Source organism: Calidris pugnax, unplaced genomic scaffold, assembly GCF_001431845.1.
Source record: "Calidris pugnax isolate Ruff unplaced genomic scaffold, ASM143184v1 scaffold96, whole genome shotgun sequence".
NCBI lineage: Eukaryota > Metazoa > Chordata > Aves > Charadriiformes > Scolopacidae > Calidris > Calidris pugnax.
The window spans coordinates 198484-219038 of NW_015090866.1; the positions used below are offsets into that span (position 1 = coordinate 198484).

General features: G+C 48.3%; 1 protein-coding gene across 1 annotated transcript; it reads right to left on the reverse strand.

The window, feature by feature from the left end:
• Positions 1 to 3622: 3622 nt before the first annotated feature.
• Positions 3623 to 14972, reverse strand: LOC106889914 (carboxypeptidase A2-like). The gene is made up of 11 exons (XM_014945430.1): positions 14908 to 14972; positions 11873 to 11954; positions 10827 to 10961; positions 10019 to 10117; positions 9280 to 9381; positions 9018 to 9119; positions 6935 to 7045; positions 6376 to 6466; positions 5727 to 5926; positions 4656 to 4740; positions 3623 to 3904 (listed from the first exon to the last, which is right to left on the reverse strand). The coding sequence occupies exons 1-11, from the start codon at positions 14970 to 14972 to the stop codon at positions 3717 to 3719; spliced, it is 1260 nt and encodes a 419-aa protein (XP_014800916.1). The 3' UTR covers positions 3623 to 3716.
• Positions 14973 to 20555: the final 5583 nt, after the last annotated feature.

The window sequence follows — 20555 nt, forward strand, 5'->3', positions numbered from 1 at the left end:
CATGGTGACAATCCCCCCCCCACCCCCCCCCCCCAGGGTGTGGGGACGGTGGGGTCGTAGGACCCCGTAGTACGCAACGACACGGCGTGTTGTTTCCATGTTCTTTATTACAGGTTAATCTTAGCGAAGTATAATTAGGATTAGTCAACAAGCCTATATTACAAGCTGCTACAAATTCCCAGCAGAAAAGTAAGTATATATATAAAAATATATATTTATGATTAATTACTTCTATGCAGAATTTTCTATCTATCTATCTTTAAAATTCGAATTATATCGTTCAAATTATTACCGGTGCCGGTCACCGCTTCCAGGAGCGGGGCTCGTTGATGATGGATGATGTCCCACTTTGAAGAGGTTGGGTGTCACGGAGACCGGAGCCAGGTGAGGATCCGAGGGGACGTAGGTTCACCTGAGGGTAACGCTCAGAGAGAGAGAGAGAAAGAGGGGCTCAGTTTTGGGTAGAAAGGGAGTTATTTTTCATGTCTTTAGTGTAGGTACAGGGGTGGGTGAGGGACAGCAGCTCCTGGAGCAGCCGTTGCTGATTTGTGCCGTCTCAGGAGGTCGGTTCCTCACAGTGGTTCCTTTGTTCCGGGGGTTATAGCAGCGTCTTTGTTCCCCAGGTTACAGCAGTGTCTTTGTTGTGCCCTTATCTACCACGTCCCTGAGCTCCCACCTGTGCTCCTCAAGGATGCTCCGGGTTCCTGGGCCGGGTTCCCAGGCTGGCAGACACCATCTCCCGTCACTATTTTAGCAGAAATCTTCTATCTGTGGTTGGTTGGTTGTTTTTTTTTTTTCCAAGGTGATCTTTCTGGTTGCACCCCCAGCAGGACGTGGGGCAGGGAAGGTGCCACACGGTCGGGGCTCCGTTAGGGCTTCATAACGCGAAACCGATGACATTGGTGAGCTGGTCCTGGGTGGTGGGCCCAGGGTGGAGGTCCTCATTGAGGCAGGATCATGGGGTAGTTGAGGTGGATCACAGGAGGTCTCTATCCGACCTCCTGAACAAAGCAAGGTCAGTTCTGTGGGAAGACCAAGACCCTCTATGTTGGGTCTTGGGAGTCTCCCTGCACAACTCCTCTGGGTGATGTGTCCCACTGCTGGACTGTCCTCCTGGTGGAAAAGCATCTCCCTATGTCCAGCCTGGCTGGCTCTTGTTTTCAGCTGACGCTATTGTCTCTCTTTGTGGTGAAGAATTTGGCTCTGGTTTCTCAATAACCTCTTCACAGGGATGGGAGGGTCCCCATTAGGTCACCCCACCCGAAAGCTGTCTCATCTCCAGGCCAAACCAGCCTATCTCCCTCAGCATCCCATCATAGGACACATCTTGGTGCCCTCCATCGGTCTTCCTCCAGGTCCCTTTGGTGCCAGGGGTCCAAAAACTGGATGTACTTGTCATCAAGCCACACGCTTAGAAGAAGAGGGGCCAGGTGGTCCCAAGACCTCACTGGTTGGAATGAGGTTCAAAGCCAGGGTGAGGCCACAGCTCTACAACCCTGGCTGAGGCTCCTCAGCTCTGCAGCTCCTGCCCACCACCTGCCACAAAGGTCCCCAACTCTGGTGGCAGAAGATTAGCCGTGTCCAAGAGCCAACTGTGAGCCCAGGGCCCTTCCCATCAGCGGGGTTTTACCAGGGGTGTTTTTATTGCTGGCTGGAGGATGGGATTCTGGAAGGGTTGGGTCAGTTTGGGAAGCAGGTGCCACCAGCTGTGGCCATGAGCAGAGGGGACGGGGACACGTGCAGGGAGCGCCGGCTGCCCCGTGCTCGGGTTTGCTTTCCAAAACAGCTGCTCTTCACCCAAAACCAACCCCACGTGGTGCTTCCCCATGCCTCAGCTGCACCTTTGCCACCCTCCCCCTTGCCAAGAGCCACGTGTCCTTTGGGTCTGAGCTGACATTTCACCCATCAGGTGCTCCATCTCCTGCCAACCCTCGGGGTGGGGTGGTGAGTAACTCGCCAGCTGCTGGTGGCAGGGGGTGGGGGGGGTCACAGGACATGGAGATAAACCTGTTGGACTCGATAATCACCCGCAACAGCAGCAGGGATTGCTGATCTCCTGTCCCTCAGCAGCAGGGATTGCTGATCTCCTGTCCCTCAGATGGCCCCGAGCCATTTAGCTCCTAATCCCCAAGAAATGAGCAGGTCCAACAACAGAAGGAGGGAGGTGGGCTACCTGAGGGACCGGTGGACTGGCCACACTGGGTAAGGGGAGGTCCTCCCCACCTCCATCCTCCAATAGTGCCCACTGGGCAAATCTAGAAGGGGGAAATGGGGGACATTAATGGGGACATTAAGCCAGGAGACCCTCCCGCTCCCACCAGCAATCGGTGGCCTGGCAGCATCCAGGTTAGGCTTGATAAAGGAAATTGAGTTCCTTTAATTAGTCTCACAGCCTGGATTACGCTCCTTTAACATCAGGACCCTCTGCATGAGCCCCTTCTTCCCCCAGAAGCCAACGCTGCTGAAGCCCTCAAGCTCACAAGAGCAGCAGCACGGAGTTGTTTTGCACAAAAAAAACCCCCCAAATTCATAGAATCATAGAATAGTTTGGGTTTGGAGTTGTTTTGCACAAAAAAAAACCCAAATTCATAGAATCGTAGGCTGGTTTGGGTTGGAAGGGATCTTAAAGACCATCCAGTTCCAACTCTCCTGCCCTGGGCAGGGACACCTCCCAAAAGACCAGGTTGCTCCAAGCCCCCTCCAACCTGGCCTTGAACCCCTCCAGGGATGGGGCAGCCACAGCTTCTCTGGCCAACCTGGGCCAGGCTCTCACCACCCTCACACCAAACAAGTTCTTCCCCAGATCTCAGCTCCATCTCCCCTCTTTCAGGGTCAAACCCTTCCCCCTCCTCCTAGGGCTCCCCTCCTTGATCCAGAGTCCCTCCCCATCTCTCCTGGAGCCCCTTGAGGGACTGGAAGGGGCGCTAACTCTCTCAGCCTGTCCTCCCAGCTGAGGGGCTCCAGCCCTCCCAGCATCTCCATGGCCCTAAATTCTTCCCTGTCCCCTCCAAACAGCCACTGGACGCTACTGGAAGGGACAATATGGCAGGCTCAGGTCATCCCCCCAGCTGTGGTTGCACTCTAGTAGCAGAGCAATTAACCTTCTAGATGATCATTCAAGTCCTTCAGCAGCTCTGAAGCGCTCACGCCGCTTTCAATCCACAAATTTCAGAAATACATTAAATATCCCACACCCTCATTCCCTCAGGAGCCAGTTTCTGCCGTGGGGACGGGGCTGGTTGTGGGGAAGGGGCTGCCACAAGGACAGGGAGGTTTGCAGAGGTCCCAACACACCACTAAGGGCTCATGGTGCTTGGAGCAAACTCATTTTGGATTTACTAACAGTGACGGAGCCACAGAGGGCACCAGGCAGGACAGTCTGCACCTCGGGGACAACCATCTCCTCCTTTCCCACCACACTTTCCATCCTCCTCTTGTCACTGCTCCTCCTGCGTCTCATCGAGGTGGACGACAACCATGGCCTAAAGAAAAAAAATCTTCTAAAGGGGTCTACCACACACAGGGAGTTGCAGTGAAGAAGACAAGCCCTAAAAGCTTTTTTTTTTTTTTACAGGCAGACACGTGTCGCCGCAGGAGGAATGTGCACGGGGTTTTTATTCAGCCAGGTGCCACGTGGTTAGGGATGTCACAAGAAACGTGGAGAGAAGAGGATTTAGGAGCTCGCTGCTCACCCTCGTAAGAGCCCACCCTGGCTTTTAGGAGGAATTGTCTCGCACGTGCTCCATGATTTTTTTCAGGCCCAGCCAGGTCTCCTCCGCGGTGGGGATGATTTGGCTGGCTGGCAGGACGAAGCCGTAGCGACCGGTGTCGCGCAGCTCGAAGGCAAAAGAGTATTTGATGCCGTAATCGTAGCTCCAGTCGATGCTGCCTCCGCTGGCTTGGTCTGAAAGAGAAAGGGAGAAGAACCAGAGGGGTGAAGAGAGGGTTGGGTTGAGTTTCGCCCTCCTACTCTCTGTATTTGTGAGGGACTGGGTCCAGTTCTGGCTTCCCCAGTTCCAGAAGGACAGGGAACTGGTGGAGAGGGCACAGCAGAGGGCTACAAAGATGCTGAGGGGACTAGAACATCTCTCTGATGAGGGAAGGCTGAGGGACTTGGGTCTGTTTAGTCTGGAGAAGAGAAGACTGAGGGGGGATCTGATCAACACCTATAAATACTTCAAGGGTGGGTGTCAGGAGGATGGGGCCAGGCTTTTCCCAGTGGTGCCCAGGGACAGGGCAAGAAGGAACGAGCCCAAACTTGAATATAAGAAGTTCCATCTCAACATGAGGAGGAACTTCTTTCCTTTGACAGTGTCGGAGCCCTGGAAGAGGCTGCCCAGAGAGGTGGTGGAGTCTCCATCTCTGGAGACATTCAAACCTGCCTGGACACATTCCCATGTGACCTGCTCTGGGTGACTCTGCTCTGGCAGGGGGTTGGTCTAGATGATCTCCAGAGGTCCCTTCCAACCCCTGTCACTCTGTGATTCTGTGACAAATATTAGGTTTTTATGCTATGGCTCAGCTCTGATGTTTGACAGAGGTGGTGTCACTCTGCAGAAGCATCACTGCTGCCAAGAGGGAGAAACCTGGAGGGGGTGGACAGAGACTGTTGCCCTGGGACAGCCCATAAAGGCTCGAATTAGCAAAATACTCACAAATTGTAGTGCAAATGCTCCCCACTGTAAAGGTGGTGCCATACAGGGACCTGATGGAACTGGCAGCAGCTTTTCCCAAAGCGTCCTGGAGAGGAGGAGATAAAGGACGGGTCAGAAAGCAGCCACAATTAATGAGATTAAACGTTAATATTTTGCCAGCCTGGACCATACTCAGGGAAATCGCCACAATTTTTCACAAAATCTTGGATCTTTCACATCTCCCCAATAAACTGGGGCCCAAAGAATCCATTTCTTAACCTCTCAGATGAGTGACAGCGCCCACAGCTTCCACAGTATTTTTGGGAGGTGAGACTGAGGGTGAATTAAACCATAGCAGGTTCTGTGTCTGATCATCCAAGGTTTCATCTCACCAACTGTCTCGCCAAGAGAAGGTTCAAGAGATACCAGAAAACCCCAAGGCTGTAGGAGATCTCCCAGGACTCAGTGGTCACCTTTGTTCTGGCTTCAACTTGGTGGAGAAAAGAGCACCAGGCTCTTCTTGGAGCAGGGCAAAAGGACGGGAGGCAGCAAACAAATTGCCACAAGGGAAAATTACATTTAGGTATTAGGGAAAGAAGAAAATCCCAACAGCAGTGGGGAAACTTTGGGATGGGCTTGCAGAAGCTGTGGAAATTTGTCTTTGGAAATATCAAAACAAAGGCCCTAAGCGACCCAAGGCAGCCTTGGAATCGGCCACGACTCCAAAGCCTGCCAGCTTTCAGCAGAGGGTCAGAGTGGAGACCTCCAGGGGGTCTTTTCCATTTGAATGATGACTGCAAGAGCCACATCTCCTCAAAGATACTGTTACAGCCACGATGCTGTCTTTAAAGCAGAAAGAAGGAACTGTGGATGAGCAGAGAGGGGTGGGGATGGCATCTGTTAGTGTATGACCAATATTTCTCTTTTAAAAGGCATTGCACTGGGTTTTGGTTCATTCTCCTGGTCGTTTACTGTCAGGGATGGCAGAGTTCAGCCTCTCATTTTTATCCTGGTATCTCACGGTAAATACTCGAGGACAGAAAAGCAGTTGGAGAGAAGAGAGGAAGCTAAAACCAAGTCTTGATGTCTCACCAGCTCGGCGTAGTCGGCCGGTGGGGTGCATTTATAGCCATAGGGATACATCAGGAGCTGAGAGTAACTGTGGAGGGTGAGGAAGGCCTTGATGTTGCCGTGATTCTTAATGAAGTTGACCACAGATCTGACTTCCACCTCTGAGTTGGCGCTGGGCCCACGGTAAGAGTCAGAGCAGGGATTGCTACTGGCTCCAGGACCTGTCGGGTGCAAACGAGGGGAAACAAAGGCAAACCTGTAAGAACTGGCATTCGTGAAAGGTCAAAGCAAACCAGCACAAAGCTGGGCTTTCCCAAAAACGGGCCTTCAGCCAAGGGCAAGGCCTTAAATGCTGATAAATGCTCAAACCGCAGCGATGGAGCATGAATCCTCAAGGGACATACTTCTCGATGATACAGATTGCCACCTTCAGCCCGTGCTCACTGGCAATTAATCAACGCCAAATTCTGATGATACAGATTTGCCACCTTCATCCTGTGCTCACTGGCAATTAATCAACGCCAAATTATCTTTATAAAACACAGCTCCCATCCTATTTGACCATTTTCTTTCTGGATGCCTTATATTAAGGTGATTGCTGGTCCCATGTAACAGAATCTGGGAATTTTTCTTCTTAGTGACAGCCAGAATCCAGAAACTTTATTCCTACCTCCAAAACCAGCATCCCAGTTCCTGTTTGGATCAACTCCGATGCACACGCTGCCGGGGTTCCTGGAGCGGGTCTTCCGCCACATGCGGTTCTAAAGCAAAGAAAAGAAACACGACGGCTTCAAAACGGAGCAAATCTGGGTCTTTGCACTAAAACCACCACCCGGAAACAGCTGCCGTTCACCAGGAAGCCATTCCAGGCACCATCCTAAGATTATTTCTCATGGGCTGACTGCCAAGATGGGCCAACGGACAAAAATGGAAGGGCTGGTGAATTTAGAGAGGGTTAGGATGGGTTAGACAAGGTTAGGGTGGGTTAGACAAGGTTAGGATGGGTTAGACAAGTCGTTAGTATCTCTGGCTGCCCAGCTCTTTTGTAACTCCTTCTTACAGCATGAAGAAATGGACTTTCATCGCATTTATTATTCGCTTGCAAGAGCATGACAGCTTCCTAAATCAGCTTAGACCTGCAGGATCCTACGTCCCTCGTGTTTATTATTTGATTGGAAGAGCACGACAGCTTCCTAAATCAGCTTAGACCTGCAGCCTGCTTTACTCACCGTGGTGTGAGTGAACACGTATCCATCAGGGTTGGTGACTGTCAGCAGGAAAATGTCCATTTTGTTCAGCAGAGAGGTGATGGATGGATCCTTCCCATAGTCTGAGGCAATCTAAGCAGAGACAACACGGTACGTCGTGATTATCGTCCTATTTCTTTCCTGCGTAGGTTCTAACAGAGGCAAGTTTGGCTTTCGGGGCAGGCAAACAAGGACCATTAATTATTTGTTGGCCATAACTGCTCCTCGTTAGACTTGGAGCTTGGAGAGAGCAACGAATCTGTTCTATTATTTTACTCTGAGGACAGGAAGTTAATGGAAAAGGGCCCCAAAATTTTCTCCTGCCTGTCCCCAAGAACAGGCCAAGATTGAGATGGATTAGCCACGCCGGGAAAACACAACGGTGCTGCCCTTCTCTGGTGGCTTAATCATTTTCAGCAGAATTTAAATGCTTGTTGATATCAAGCTGGAAGCTTTTGCCCTTCTGTGGAAGGTATCCTACAACACAGTGTTCTTCTGTGTCTGCAGACCAAAGCAGCAAACTCATCTTCATAACGTCCTTGGTTATTTCATAGAATCATAGAATGGTTTGGGTTGGAAGGGACCTTAAAGATCATCCAGTTCCAAACCCCCTGCCCTGGGCAGGGACACCTCCCACCAGACCAGGTTGCTCCAAGCCCCATCCAGCCTGGCCTTGAACCCCTCCAGGGATGGGGCAGCCACAGCTTCTCTGGACAACCTGGGCCAGGCTCTCACCACCCTCACACCAAACAAGTTCTTCCCCAGATCTCATCTCAATCTCCCCTCTTTCAGTTTGAAACCCTTCCCCCTTGTCCTGTGGCTCCCTCCCTCATTAAGAGTCTCTCCCCATCTCTCCTGGAGCCCCGTCCTGTGGCTTTTCTCCCTCATCAAGAGTCCCTCCCCATCGTTCCTGGAGCCCCTGAAAGGCTACTATAATGTCTCCCCAGACTTACTGGAAGGCTACTATAATGTCTCCCCAGACCCTTCTCTTCCCCAGGCTGAACCCCCCCAACTCTCTCAGCCCCCCCTCCCAGCAGAGGGGCTCCAGCCCTCCCAGCATCTCCGTGGCCTCCTCTGGCCCTGCTCCAACAGTTCCATGTCCTTCTTATGTTGGAGACTCCAAAGCTGGACACAGTATTCCAGGTGGGGTCTCCCCAGAGAGGAGCAGAGGGGCAGATTCCCCCCCTCTCCCTGCTGGCCACGCTGCTGGGGATGCAGCCCAGGATGCGAGGGGCTCTCTGGGCCACCAGCGCATGTTGCCGGCTCGTGTTGAGCTTCTCATCCACCAACACCCCCAAGACCTTCTCCTCAGGGCTGCTCTCCAGCCATTCTCTCCATTTGTGCAACTATGAGTCATGCAAGATCAAGAATTTCACCTGAGCTACTACATATTTTCTACCTAAACTTCTCCCAGCTGCTCTAACAACACACAGCATTTTTCAATTCTTTGCCTAAGCAGCTGCCATAATCTCTTTGGAGTTGGTTGTGTTTCAAGAGGGGTGAAGGAGAGTTGAGCAGAGCTGGCTCAACACGTACAGCTGTGATACACTTCTAAATAGTCAGAGGCATTCCCAAAATAAATCAAAAAAGAAATTCCATCACTGCTGAGATGACCTTTTTAGCCATCCAGCTCTCTGGGCCACCAGCGCACGTTGGTGGCTCATGTTGAGCTTTTCATCCACCAACACTCTGGGCCACCAGCGCATGTTGCCGGCTCGTGTTGAGCTTCTCATCCACCAACACCCCCAAGACCTTCTCCTCAGGGCTGCTCTCCAGCCATTCTCTCCATTTGTGCAACTATGAGTCATGCAAGATCAAGAATTTCACCTGAGCTACTACATATTTTCTACCTAAACTTCTCCCAGCTGCTCTAACAATACACAGCATTTTTCAATTCTTTGTCTAAGCAGCTGCCATAATCCCTTTGGAGTTGGTTGTGTTTCAAGAGGGGTGAAGGAGAGTTGAGCAGAGCTGGCTCAACACATACAGCTGTGATACACTTCTAAATAGTCAGAGGCATTCCCAAAATAAATCAAAAAAGAAATTCCATCACTGCTGAGATGACCTTTTTAGCCATCCAGATGGCACTGGCTTGAGTAACCCACTCTCGGGAATGGATCCCAGCATCCAGCCAGATCGCGGGACGGTTGCTTCCTCCGGTGCTGAACTGTCAAAACAAACCAGAAAGTTGTAAAACTCTCACACCTTTTAGTCAAAACCCCATCCCGTATGGACTGGGGACGCTTTGGGCTGAATTGTGCTGTTATCTATAATATGTATACACAAAGGTATGCACACAATCTGTGCTGTGTGTCAGAGACACGTACCTTCAGCACGTACAGAGGCCGCTTTTCGTAGGATTCCCCAATTTTGTGCTTGCTGACAATGCTGCTGTACTCAGATGCGAGATGATCCAGTTCTGCATAAATCTGAAATGAAAAGGCATGATATTTACATTACATTCATGCATAGCACGGCCCAGAACAACTGTAGGACCCCATGAAATCTACTTTTTTCTCCTTTTGCCATCAGTGCTATGACCTCTCCAAAGCCCCACCTCACCCTACGTCCGTGTGGTCAATGCTCTTCCTAACAAAGTAGAAGGCAGCACTGCCATACGGTCAAGATCTACTTATTTCAGGAATAAGTTCATACACTGCCATACTGTCAAGATCTACTTATTTCAGGAATAAGTTCAAAACCCTCTTTAAGAACTTCTGGTAGTAAAAAAATACCTGACTCTCTGCTCTGCTTGACGGTTACCAGCTTCCTATATTTCCCTACCTTGAGATTCATTTATTTCTCAATCTCTTTTGAATGTCAGAAGGAAGGGTTTTGCCAGAATTCTGCAGAAGCCTTTATGAAAAACTATGATCAACACTTCTCTGTTCCAACACTCCGTCAGGGAAAGCGCTGGCTCATGGAGCCGACGACAAAATTAATCCATTTAAATACAAAACCACATGCCAAAAGAAGCTGGAAAGACATTTTACATCCTAAGATAGGATGTTTAATTGAAGACAGCAGGAAAAAAGAACCCTCTTCCCCCAAAGCTGAGGTACTCACGTCATCCAGAGTGTGGTAAGTTGCATAGTTGAAGCTGTTGCTGCTGCGCTCCCTCTGTTGACTGTAGGCCATCTCTTGCTTTTCTTCATCGAGAACAGCCTAAAAGAAACCATTCAAATGTTGAGAAAAAACACCTGCTTAATTAATAATCACAACATCATGGCGTTGCTCATTGGCTCCAGCCCCAGGAGCAAAGGGATGTTTCCGCTGAATGTATCCGTAGTGAAGTGGGTGTGAGAAACTGGACATGAGAAGCAGTGTTTAAATTGTCAGTATTAATTTTTAAATGCTTGTTAAGATGAACAAGAATAGCACTGGAAAGCTTGAAGGGGTGGTGAGAGAAAAAAGGCACAGTTTCTGCTGAGTTAATGTTATTTTAGTGTCATTTTGGGGTTACTGCTCATGAAGAAATGTCGGATTAGTGCCCAAAGGGGTGAGTTAACTCACACAGTGGGGCACAGTTCTTTCAGATTATTATCCAAAGCTGTTCTTAATATAGTTTACTGAATTAGAAGTAACTTAAGCGTTGCAATTCCCAAATATCTGAGGCCAAAAGACCACACAAAATTCCTCAGAGGTTAGAAGAAGAGCCCCACGGAGCCTATGAGTTTATTGATGTCACTATTCAATCTGGTTCCAGGTAGCAGCAGTGACCCACAGATTGTCTTTGAGAAATTAACCCACAGACTACAAAAATAAGGGGAGGGCCTCATGGCAAACAGAGTATAGAAGAGTCCGTGAATTAATGAATGATTGGGAATCACTATTTTTTTTTTCCACAGGATTTAAAAGCTAATTATGTGCCTACCTGCAGGTCTTCAATCAAGATGGAGTACTCAATCCCCTGGGACTCCAGGAAGGCTTTGACTGCTTGGACATTGTTAGCAGGGATTCGCACATCCACAGGGAGGGCAGCAGTGGAGGGATTTATCCAGAAATCAAGCTGAAAAGAGAAAGGAAAATGGATTTGGTTTGGGGAAAAAAGCGTTCTGCAACCAGCTCTTCTAAAGCTCTAGAAATGCTGATTTCTCCCAAATAGAATGGCTCCCCATCACGCTTACAGCACACTCCACTCTTTAGTTTGGCCTCACTACAACCTTGTATCACTTAATGATAAAAAAAAGATCTGCAGGAGGCTAAAGTCAGCGTTTTCACTGACTTCAGAGCTTCAGTCATATAAGCAAGATGGAATTTTTGTCTTCTGTGATGATTTTACTATTTTCTCTTTTACTAGAAATAGTTACCAAAAAATCTCCGTATCACACTTATACCTAATATGAAACCCATTGTTTTTATTTCTCCTTTGGTAGGGCTTTTCTAAATTCTAGTTTCTACACTACTCAAATCAATATTTTTAAAGAAAGTGATAAAAAGTCTCACCGAAGGCAATAAGAACAGCGATAACCTATTTCTACACTATTCAAATCAATATTTTTAAAGAAAGTGATAAAAAGTCTCACCGAAGGCAATAAGAACAGCGATAACCTAGAATATTATAGTATGTTTTACAGTGCAGACTCAAAGTAATAAATTCCTCCCACAACACTGGGAGATAAGTATAAAAAGATTAGTATCTCTACTTTAAAAACAAGCTTTTCGATACTAAGATTAAGAGCAGATCAACTCAAATATGATTGTAAACCCAGTAGGAAGAAAGTATACATGCAGTCACTCCTGAATACCAAGCTGGTACTAGGACTTGAGGATCAAACACCAAATATTGAGACAGTACATTTATTTATGGCAGCTGCCACAGTAAGGTAAGAACCTTCCAAACATGGATGTGAAGTCCTGCCCTGGTAAGTCCTACCCCAGCCTGAAATGTTAAAAAAAGCCTGTGTGGTAGTAACATACCTCCAGGTGTTCCAGGGATTCCAAAAGCTGCAACTGCTTAACCTCCTCCTCATTTCTTGTCTTGATTCGGAGAACCTGGTCCCTGCAATAAATCAGTAAGTTTTCAGAAACAGCCTCAAAAAGGGGGTCTGGAACTCACTTGTTATTAAGATTATTAATTTGCTGGGTAGTTATTTGCGTGCTAGCAGCCGATACGGACTTGTTTAATGCAGTTGACTTCGTGTCACCCAAGAGTTCAACCAACAACCTGCAGAGCCAGCCCCCTACATGTACACTAGATTAGTAACTACTTAAATGGCAATTTTTAAGACAAGACATCAAGTGGCTGAGGTTTTAATTGCTTACAGAGATCACTCTTGCATCTATTAGATTTTTTTTGTCAACAACTTGAAAAAACCAACCTCTGGCTGAGTCTGCAAATGATCAAATGTTGGGGGGACACTACAAAATAGCAAACCGAACGCTAAATATGGGATTCATTTCACCTTTCTTCAATTTGGACAAACTTCTCTGTGTTGTCAGAAGCTGATACCATCAGAAGGTGGCCTGCACCATTCCAGCTGGAATGAATCACCGTCTGGAAGTACCTCACTCCACAGGCAACCTCAGTGATTAACTTAGACTGCACTAGTGATCTCAGCATACGGTCTCTACGTGGCTTTTTTAGATCACTGAAACACAATGTTCCAGCCTCCCTGGTAAAATAGGTAGAAGCAAACAGTACCATGAGGAGAGGCTGATGAACCCAAGCTTGACCAGGCTCATCTAATTATAGGCTACCACAACTTGAAGGGGAGTCATACAAAAATGACACTCTTCTCAGTAGGGGCAGACGATGATAAGGGGAAACAGCTCTGTGCCCTGCTCTGAGCAGGAGAGGACTAAAGATTTCTGGAGGTCCCTTTCATCAAAGGCTTTTATGAGATGACAAAAGAATCTACGAACAACAAGAGTATGCCACAGCTGGGGGACAGAAGATCATAGAATCATAGAATCACCTAGTTGGAAGGGACCTTGAAGATCATCAAGTCCAACCATCAACCTCCCAAGGCTTTTATGAAATGACAAAAGAATCTACGAACAACAAGTGTATGCCACAGCTGGGGGACAGAAGATCATAGAATCATAGAATCACCTAGTTGGAAGGGACCTTGAAGATCATCAAGTCCAACCATCAACCTAACCCACCACTAACCATGTCCCTCAGCATCACGTCTGCCTTTTAAATATCTCCAGGGATGATGATTCCACCACTGCCCTGAGCAGCCTGATCCTATTCTGGAGGCTGTTCTGAAGGAAACCTGGATAACAACTGGAAGTAGAGGTGGGGATCAATGCCATAGCCAAAAAGTGCGGAGGTACTCCATAGCTGTAGAGCCTGGGGATTACTGCAAGAGAAGCAGCCTGATCCTATTCTGGAGGCTGTTCTGAAGGAAACCTGGATAACAACTGGAAGTAGAGGTGGGGATCAATGCCATAGCCAAAAAGTATGGATGTACTCCACAGCTGTAGAGCCTGGGGATTACTGCAAGAGAGCCCAGCACCAATGCTACGTTTGCAAATGGCATTTGGTGGTTAATATATTTGGTGTGTTTGTTTTCCTTCTCTTCCCAAGGCATCTGCCTTTGGCTGCCGTGGGAGACGGGATGAAAGTCCGGAGAATTCCATCTCCTGAGCTGGCCCAGCTGCTCTGCTGGCACCTGCTGCGAGCAGCGCCAAAAAAGGGAGATGACTCAGAGCAAATCGAGGTGAGTAACTGCAGAATTGGAAAACACGTCTTGAGAGAGGGTAAACAAGGGACTCGGCGTGGGAGCCCAGTTATCTGCGTGTTTATTTCCTAGTGTGGCCTCAGCAGCTGAGAAGGGACACTCATTAACACCAGGTTCCTCAGTCCAGCCAATTAAGGTATAAGATTCTTGACAGAATCAACACTGAAGGCACTTTACCACACTAATAACTTAGTATCGGATTCTCCACCATCACCAGCTTTATTTCTGGATTGGATTCTTCTGTTCGATAGATCAAGTTCAATCAACACTAAAGGCACTTTACCACACTAATAACTTAGTATCGGATTCTCCACCATCACCAGCTTTATTTCTGGTTTAGATTCTTCTGTGAAGAGATGAGGCTCGTTAACCACAGCTACTGCATGTGACCAAGGAATTAATTCCTGAGAATCCAGCCTGCGTTATGCCAGAGCCCAGATTAAATGCTCAAAACAGCTTCTCCTGGCTTTACATATCCTAGAGTTTTAGTAAATTATGTATATCATTTCTTATTCTTAGTCCTTTACATCTTCATCTACAAACTTATTAGAACTAGTGCTCAGTTACTACATGTCAGGAAGTTTCTATCATGCTTTTTATCATCTTCTGTTTATCATCTTTTCACAAACTTACTAGAATCTAGTGCTCAGTTACTACATGTTAGGAAGTTTCTATCACGCTTTTTATCATCTTCTGTTTATCATCTTTTTACATAGTCAGGAAGACTCTGAGGAAATATGCTAGAAGGAGATCATTTTGCAATGCAGCATAGAGGTAACGGTTGGAAATAAGAACTCAAATTGCTTAGAAAACGCTCTGAAGAGATTAAGCATTTACAGAGAAGTAAGAAACTTCAAAAGCAAAGGGAAAGTAGAGACCTTTCCGATCTGAAGCCAGGTTCTGGTCTTTTTGCTCTGCTTCATGGTGGGGCCAGATCTGTCAAGCTGAACACTCGAGCTCTGCAGGAGGTTCAGCTCCAGATCAAGGCTCGAGGCTGCTCCCCAGGTGCAGTCAGAGCCAAAACAAAGCCTTGGGTGAACCTCAATTTAGGAGTTCAACCCTTCAGCTAGCTCCTTCTCCTTGGAAATCCCAAATAAAACTAGAGAGGGGTTCCTTCAAATACCGCAGTACCAAAGAGCAAGACAAGTCAGCCACAAGAAGCAAAGGATTGCGCCCCAAGGACATTTTGGGAAGTTAAGATCATGAAAAACAACAACTGGAAAACACAGCCTTAAATTAAAGGTCTTCTCCAAAAGCATAACTCACCCAACAAAGGTTTCCAGGCACAAGGAAGCCCCGATGAGGGCACTGAAGATCAAAATCAGCTTCATGGTTGACACGAAGTTCAGTTCAGCCTGGCAAAGGTGAATTTATACAGGACTTGGTAAGAAAACCTTTTTTTTTTTTTCTGATAAAACACATCTGGAAACCATGTGAGTAAGTTCTCACATTTATCAGAGCTTTCAAGGCAACCAAGAGATAGGAGGCCAACCTCACCTCCAAAAAAATATTTTCCGCTGACACCTTCAAACCCGTAAGGCAGGAGTTGTTTTCTAAGTGTTGTCCACAAAACTCCCTGGTGTCATTTTACACATTTTTCTAGGTAGAGGAAAACAGAGTCAAACCGAACGTCGTCCCAGCTCTCACTGGGGGTGAGGAGCTCTACCAGTTGACTCTCGGTCACAGGTTTTCCTCCGATAGATATTTAGTAGCTCACTCCTTGTTAACAAAGAGGCAGCCAGCAGAAAGATCTCACTCCGGCCGAAATACTCCACCTGAGTGATTATTTTGAAGAAATCATTGAAATAATTGGGTGAAATAATCACTCCAGGGATAGCACGCAAGCTCTGGGTCCTGCCTGCTCTACAACAAGTTCTCTCTGATAGACAACGCCAAGGCCATGCAAGGCCAGGCTCTTATATAAAAGTTACACACTTCTAGATGTAAGCCAGATAATTTAAATATATTATTTATTGAAATTACTAGCATCCCTCTGACCTGCAGTTGGGATGGTTTGACACAGATCCAGCCAGCGCTTCAAGCAAAGCAAATTCTTGAAAGCAAGAAAACAAGTTATGAAGCAGAAGCTGCCAAAACCTTGGGTGGACAAGACCTTCAGAATTCAGTTATGAAGCTAAACCCTTCTCCTTGGACAGGCTTCCTAGGAATCCTCTGCTAAGGAAGCATCTTCCTCAGGAAAAGGTGACACAGGTTTGAAGAAGTGCTGGAATAGCCTCCCTCTCATTCATCACCTTCCCTAAAGGTGCCCAGATATTTGGGGTGTCATTATCTACGCTGAAGGAGTAACGGCGATGGGCGCTTTCCCAGCTGAGCGTTGGGAACCATCTGGCTCTCCTTTGGTTGTGGGAACACACAGCTGGGGTTGTCCCAGAATGACAGGCTGAGCTGGAAACACTTTTCATTTGTCCCTTTACCCCACCTGGAGCACTGTGTCCAGCTCTGGAGTCCCCAACATCAGAAGGTCACAGAGCTGTTGGAGCAGGGCCAGAGGAGACCACGGAGATGGGCTGGAGCCCCTCTGCTGGGAGGTGGGACTGAGAGAGTTGGGGGGGTTCAGCCTGGAGAAGAGAAGGCTCCGGGGAGACCTTAGAGCCCCTTCCAGTCCCTCAAGGGGCTCCAGGAGAGATGGGAAGGGACTCTGGATCAGGGAGAGGAGCCATAGGAGGAGGGGGAAGGGTTTGACCCTGAAAGAGGGGAGATGGTGCTGAGCTGTGGGGAAGAACTTGTTTGCTGTGAGGGTGGTGAGAGCCTGGCCCAGGTTGCCCAGAGAAGCTGTGGCTGCTCCATCCCTGGAGGGTTTCAAGGCCAGGTTGGAGGGGGCTTTGAGCAACCTGGTCTGGTGGGAGGTGTCCCTGCCCAGGGCAGGGGGTTTGGAACTGAATGATCTTTAAGGTCCCTTCCAACCCAAACCATCCTATGATTCTATGAAATGTTACTGAGGAAGAACCAGTCACTTCTTGTCATGGGTACACAGCAGAGTCCAAGCCAGACTATTGTAAGGCCAAGTCTCATGTTTTTGGGAACAAGGGGAGCCTCAGGCAGGGATTCTGCCTGTTTTGACACAGAAGAATTAGTCATCCTGCGACTGTTGTAACTTGGGGGCATACTGTGGAGAACATGTGCTCTACAAGGAGATAAGGTACATACATTCCTGCCAGTCCCCAGGTCTCTGACGTTTAACCTAACCCAGTTCTTGGGAAACAAGTGGATCTCCCCTCCCCTCAACGTAAATCAGGTAACGTGACTTCATCCTGAGAGACAGGAACCATCAGGAGAATTTCCTGCTTCTAGAGCTACAGTAATTCTGGTGGAAGTCAAATCCCACCTGTAGCTCATGGCCTTTGACGTTTCATAAAGAACCGACAGACTGTCCACACCACCCCCGGTGGACACGCTCTTTGAAAACAGGAAGGAGGGACTTAATGCAGGGCAAAATTACAGCTTGCTCCATTACTCATGCTACACCCTGCATGGACTTAAAGGCTGCCAAGAGATCCCGCCAAACATGATGTCAGGGTCTTAAGTACACCAACAAGCTCTGAGTGCCCTGACCAACCTCGTCTGGGGCCTCCACCCATTGCATTTAAGGAGCTGCATTTAATCTTTGTATTCACTCCTAATCCCCACTGAAGGGGCTACAGAATCCAGAAGCACTGTGACCTCCCAGGGTTTGTAGGCCTATAAGGTCCTACGTAGGTCCATAAGGCCTTATGTGGCCATAAGTTCCTACAGGGACCTTAAAGCAGAGGGTGACCTATGGGTGAAGTCCTGCACTATAAGGTCCTACGTAGGTCCATAAGGCTTTATGTGGCCATAAGGTCCTACAGGGTTTGGAGATCAGCCTTAAACTAGAGGGTGACCTATGGGTGAAGTCCTGCACTGGCTGAAAGTCATCCTCTGTAGTGCTCAGGGCACAAAACACCTGAGAAAATCAGGAAGCTGCAAGAAAAAGAGGTGCACCACCCAGCAAGCCAGAAGCCAAAGGTGACAGCAAGGCAAGGTGGGAGTGAAGAGGTCACCACAAGCAGCACGGCCCCACGGGACCCAAACAGAGAGGAGCAGAGCAGGTCTGGTGGCACTGACCAGGGACAGCCTCAGTCCAGGTCCTCGGGTAAGTCCACAGTCACGCAGCAGGTCCACAGCCAGGATGTCAAGCCCAAGTCCACCACGCACCCACCGCAGCTCAAACAAGGACCAAAAACCAAATGGCCTCAGCTTAAATGCAGCTCCCACGCCAAGGGGTGGAGGGTGTGTGGGTGGGAAGCCTGCATTAGCCCCAATTAGCGTGGTCAGGGCCCTGGCACACTAACGTGGGGAGGGTGGGACATACCCTCTTGCGCTGTCCGAAGAGGATGTGGTATCATGCTGCAAATAACGAACACCTTGGTGACACGATAAGAAGCAGATGGTTAAATTAATCTCATCTAACCAATCTTTGTCTCGTTGCTTAAAATTGCTTTAATATATAGGCAATTTGCCTGTGTTGTCACCGACAGAGGGACAGAGTGGATACAACGCCCGCTTCCAACTAGGAAGGCCTCAAAAGTCATCAAATTTAGGTGGAGTTACCCCTTTTCTGTTAAGTCTGGACCCTCTGTGGTTGCTCCTTATCTAAAAAGGGTTCTTGCAAACCAAGACACAGCATCGTGGTCTCTCCCATCACATTGAAAGGGTAAGAAAGCCCATGGCTTGTGGGTCCCCCTCATCTCCCATCTTCTCAAAATCAGTGTTCAGCAATTCAGTAGGGAAGGGGAGGAGAGGGGAGATGTCCTTCCTTGTCCTCCCAGTCCCTCACTCGTCCCCTCTGCCCTCTCTACATCCGTTCTGCATCACATCCTGCTCTCCCATAAGATCTCAGACATTTCCTAAAATGCTTTTTTGAACCCTACACGTAACTCACAAAACTTACATTTACCTTTTGAGTTGCTCTCCCTTCTGTCAGAAACTAACCTTTTATCTTGGGCTTCCTGAAGGATCTGTTCCAGGGAAGTAAGGTTGTACACATAAGGTTGCCTAGAACAACATATAAATGTTAAATCCTTATTTAATCCTAATTCTCACAGCGTACGTGAGGCTCTGGGACACAAGGCTGACTGACCCTCGCACAGCTACAGCCCCAGCCCCAGGAAGATGCCCTCACCATTTCTGCTGAGACTCTCAACAAGCCCAAATTCCTTAGAAATCCCATAAACTTTTCACCTTGGGATAGAAATGCTTCGTTTCTCGTCTTCTCGAGCTACACCAGTGACACCGACATGACGAAGGGCTCCGTCTCCCAGATGAACAATTAATTGGCTGTAATGTCATTCGTTTTGGATTAGTGGTGAGAGAACTATTATTTCGGTAAGTAATGGATTATTTCCACGTCCCTAATCTGCAGGGCACTCTAGGAATGCCTCGGATAAAGAATGAGTAGGGATTTCAGTATGTGGCTCACCACTTGTGGATGTGAGTGGCATCATTTTTGGAGCAGAACCCTCGTTTTGATCTCTCTGGAAAATCTGCAGCTATATACCAGTGTAGTAACATCGACTGTGGTGGACCTATACTTATTTCCAATTCAAATTTCCTTGTATTAGGACATCAAGACCTTCAAGTTTCCAGGATTTCCCCCCAGATTTCAACTGTCTGAGTCACGGAGCAGTTTATACCGCACCACACGCTCCGCCGGCTCGTGCTGCAGCTTTGCATTTTAGGACAGCAAGCTCACGGATGAATTGTAACTGGTAATAACAAGAAGGGGATGGGAAGGGTCCTGGGAGAGATACAATCAATTACCTATAGTTGGAGGTTAAAGACTGGTTCTAACAAACAGTGACATCATCCCATCAGGTAGTTATAAATAATAACAACTTCCGAGGTTGTGAAAGCCTTTAGGCCTTTAGGCAGGAAGGCAATAACCTGCTGCTCAGGGCCAGCAGGTGTCAGCAGAAAACACAGAATTAGATAACACCTTGACTCTAGGAGCATGTTTAGTTTGGAGAAGAGGAGGCTGAGGGGAGACCTCATTGCCGTCTACAGCTACCTGAAAGGAGGTTGTAGAGAGGCAGGTGTTGGCCTCTTCTCCCAAAGGACGAACGACAAGACCAGAGGAAATGGTCTGAAGTTGCGGCAAGGGAGATTTAGATTAGATATTAGAAAGAATTACTTTCCTGAGAGAGTGGTCAGGCCCTGGAACAGGCTGCCCAGGGAGGTGGTGGAGTCACCATCCCTGGAGGGATTTAAGAAACGTATAGACATGGCTCTTCAGGGCATGCTCTAGTGCCCAAGGTTATTGGTTTACGGTGAGGTGTTGAGTGTGGGGTTTAGTTGGTGGGTGCAGTGTTTTTGGTGGGCGTGTGGTGTGGTGTGTGTGTTTTTTGGTTTTTTTGGTTTTTTGTTTTTTTTTTTGGGTTTTTTTTTGGTTTTTTGGTGGTTTTTTTTTTTTTTGTGGTTGGACTCAATGATCTCAGAGGTCCCTTCCAACCACTAAGATTCTGTGATTCTGTGATTTCCCACACTCCCCTCCATCTTCACAGAATCACAGAATCACAGAATCTTCTAGGTTGGAAGGGACCTTAAAGATCATCTTGTCCAACCGTCAACCTAACTGACAAAAATAGACACCCACACAACAAACAAGAAGCATCACCATCACTAAACCATACCTCCCAGCACTACATCAACCTGGCTTTTGAACACCTCCAGGGATGGTGCCTCAACCACCTGGCCGCCCCGGCGCCCGCCTCAGGCGCTCCTTCCCGCCGAAACACCCGCGGCGCGAGCGCCCCTGCTGCCCCCTATTGCTACGAGGCCCCGCTCCCCCCGCCCATCCCCGTGCGGCGCAGTTTGGTGACGAGCAACACCGGCGCCCGCGCAGGCGCAGACGGGCGGCCGCCGCGGCGCGGGCGGTG

Bases quoted from the DNA above. Each gene is read 5' to 3' on its own strand.
- LOC106889914 (XM_014945430.1), bottom strand. From the start codon at position 14,972: ATGAAGCTGATTTTGATCTTCAGTGCCCTCATCGGGGCTTCCTTGTGC. The intron at 7,046-9,017 runs GTCATCTCAGCA...GTCTCTGCTTAG, and splicing joins CCATCTGGATGGCTAAAAAG to ATTGCCTCAGACTATGGGAA. The intron at 4,741-5,726 runs GTGAGACATCAA...CCTCCTCTCCAG, and splicing joins CGGCCGACTACGCCGAGCTG to GACGCTTTGGGAAAAGCTGC.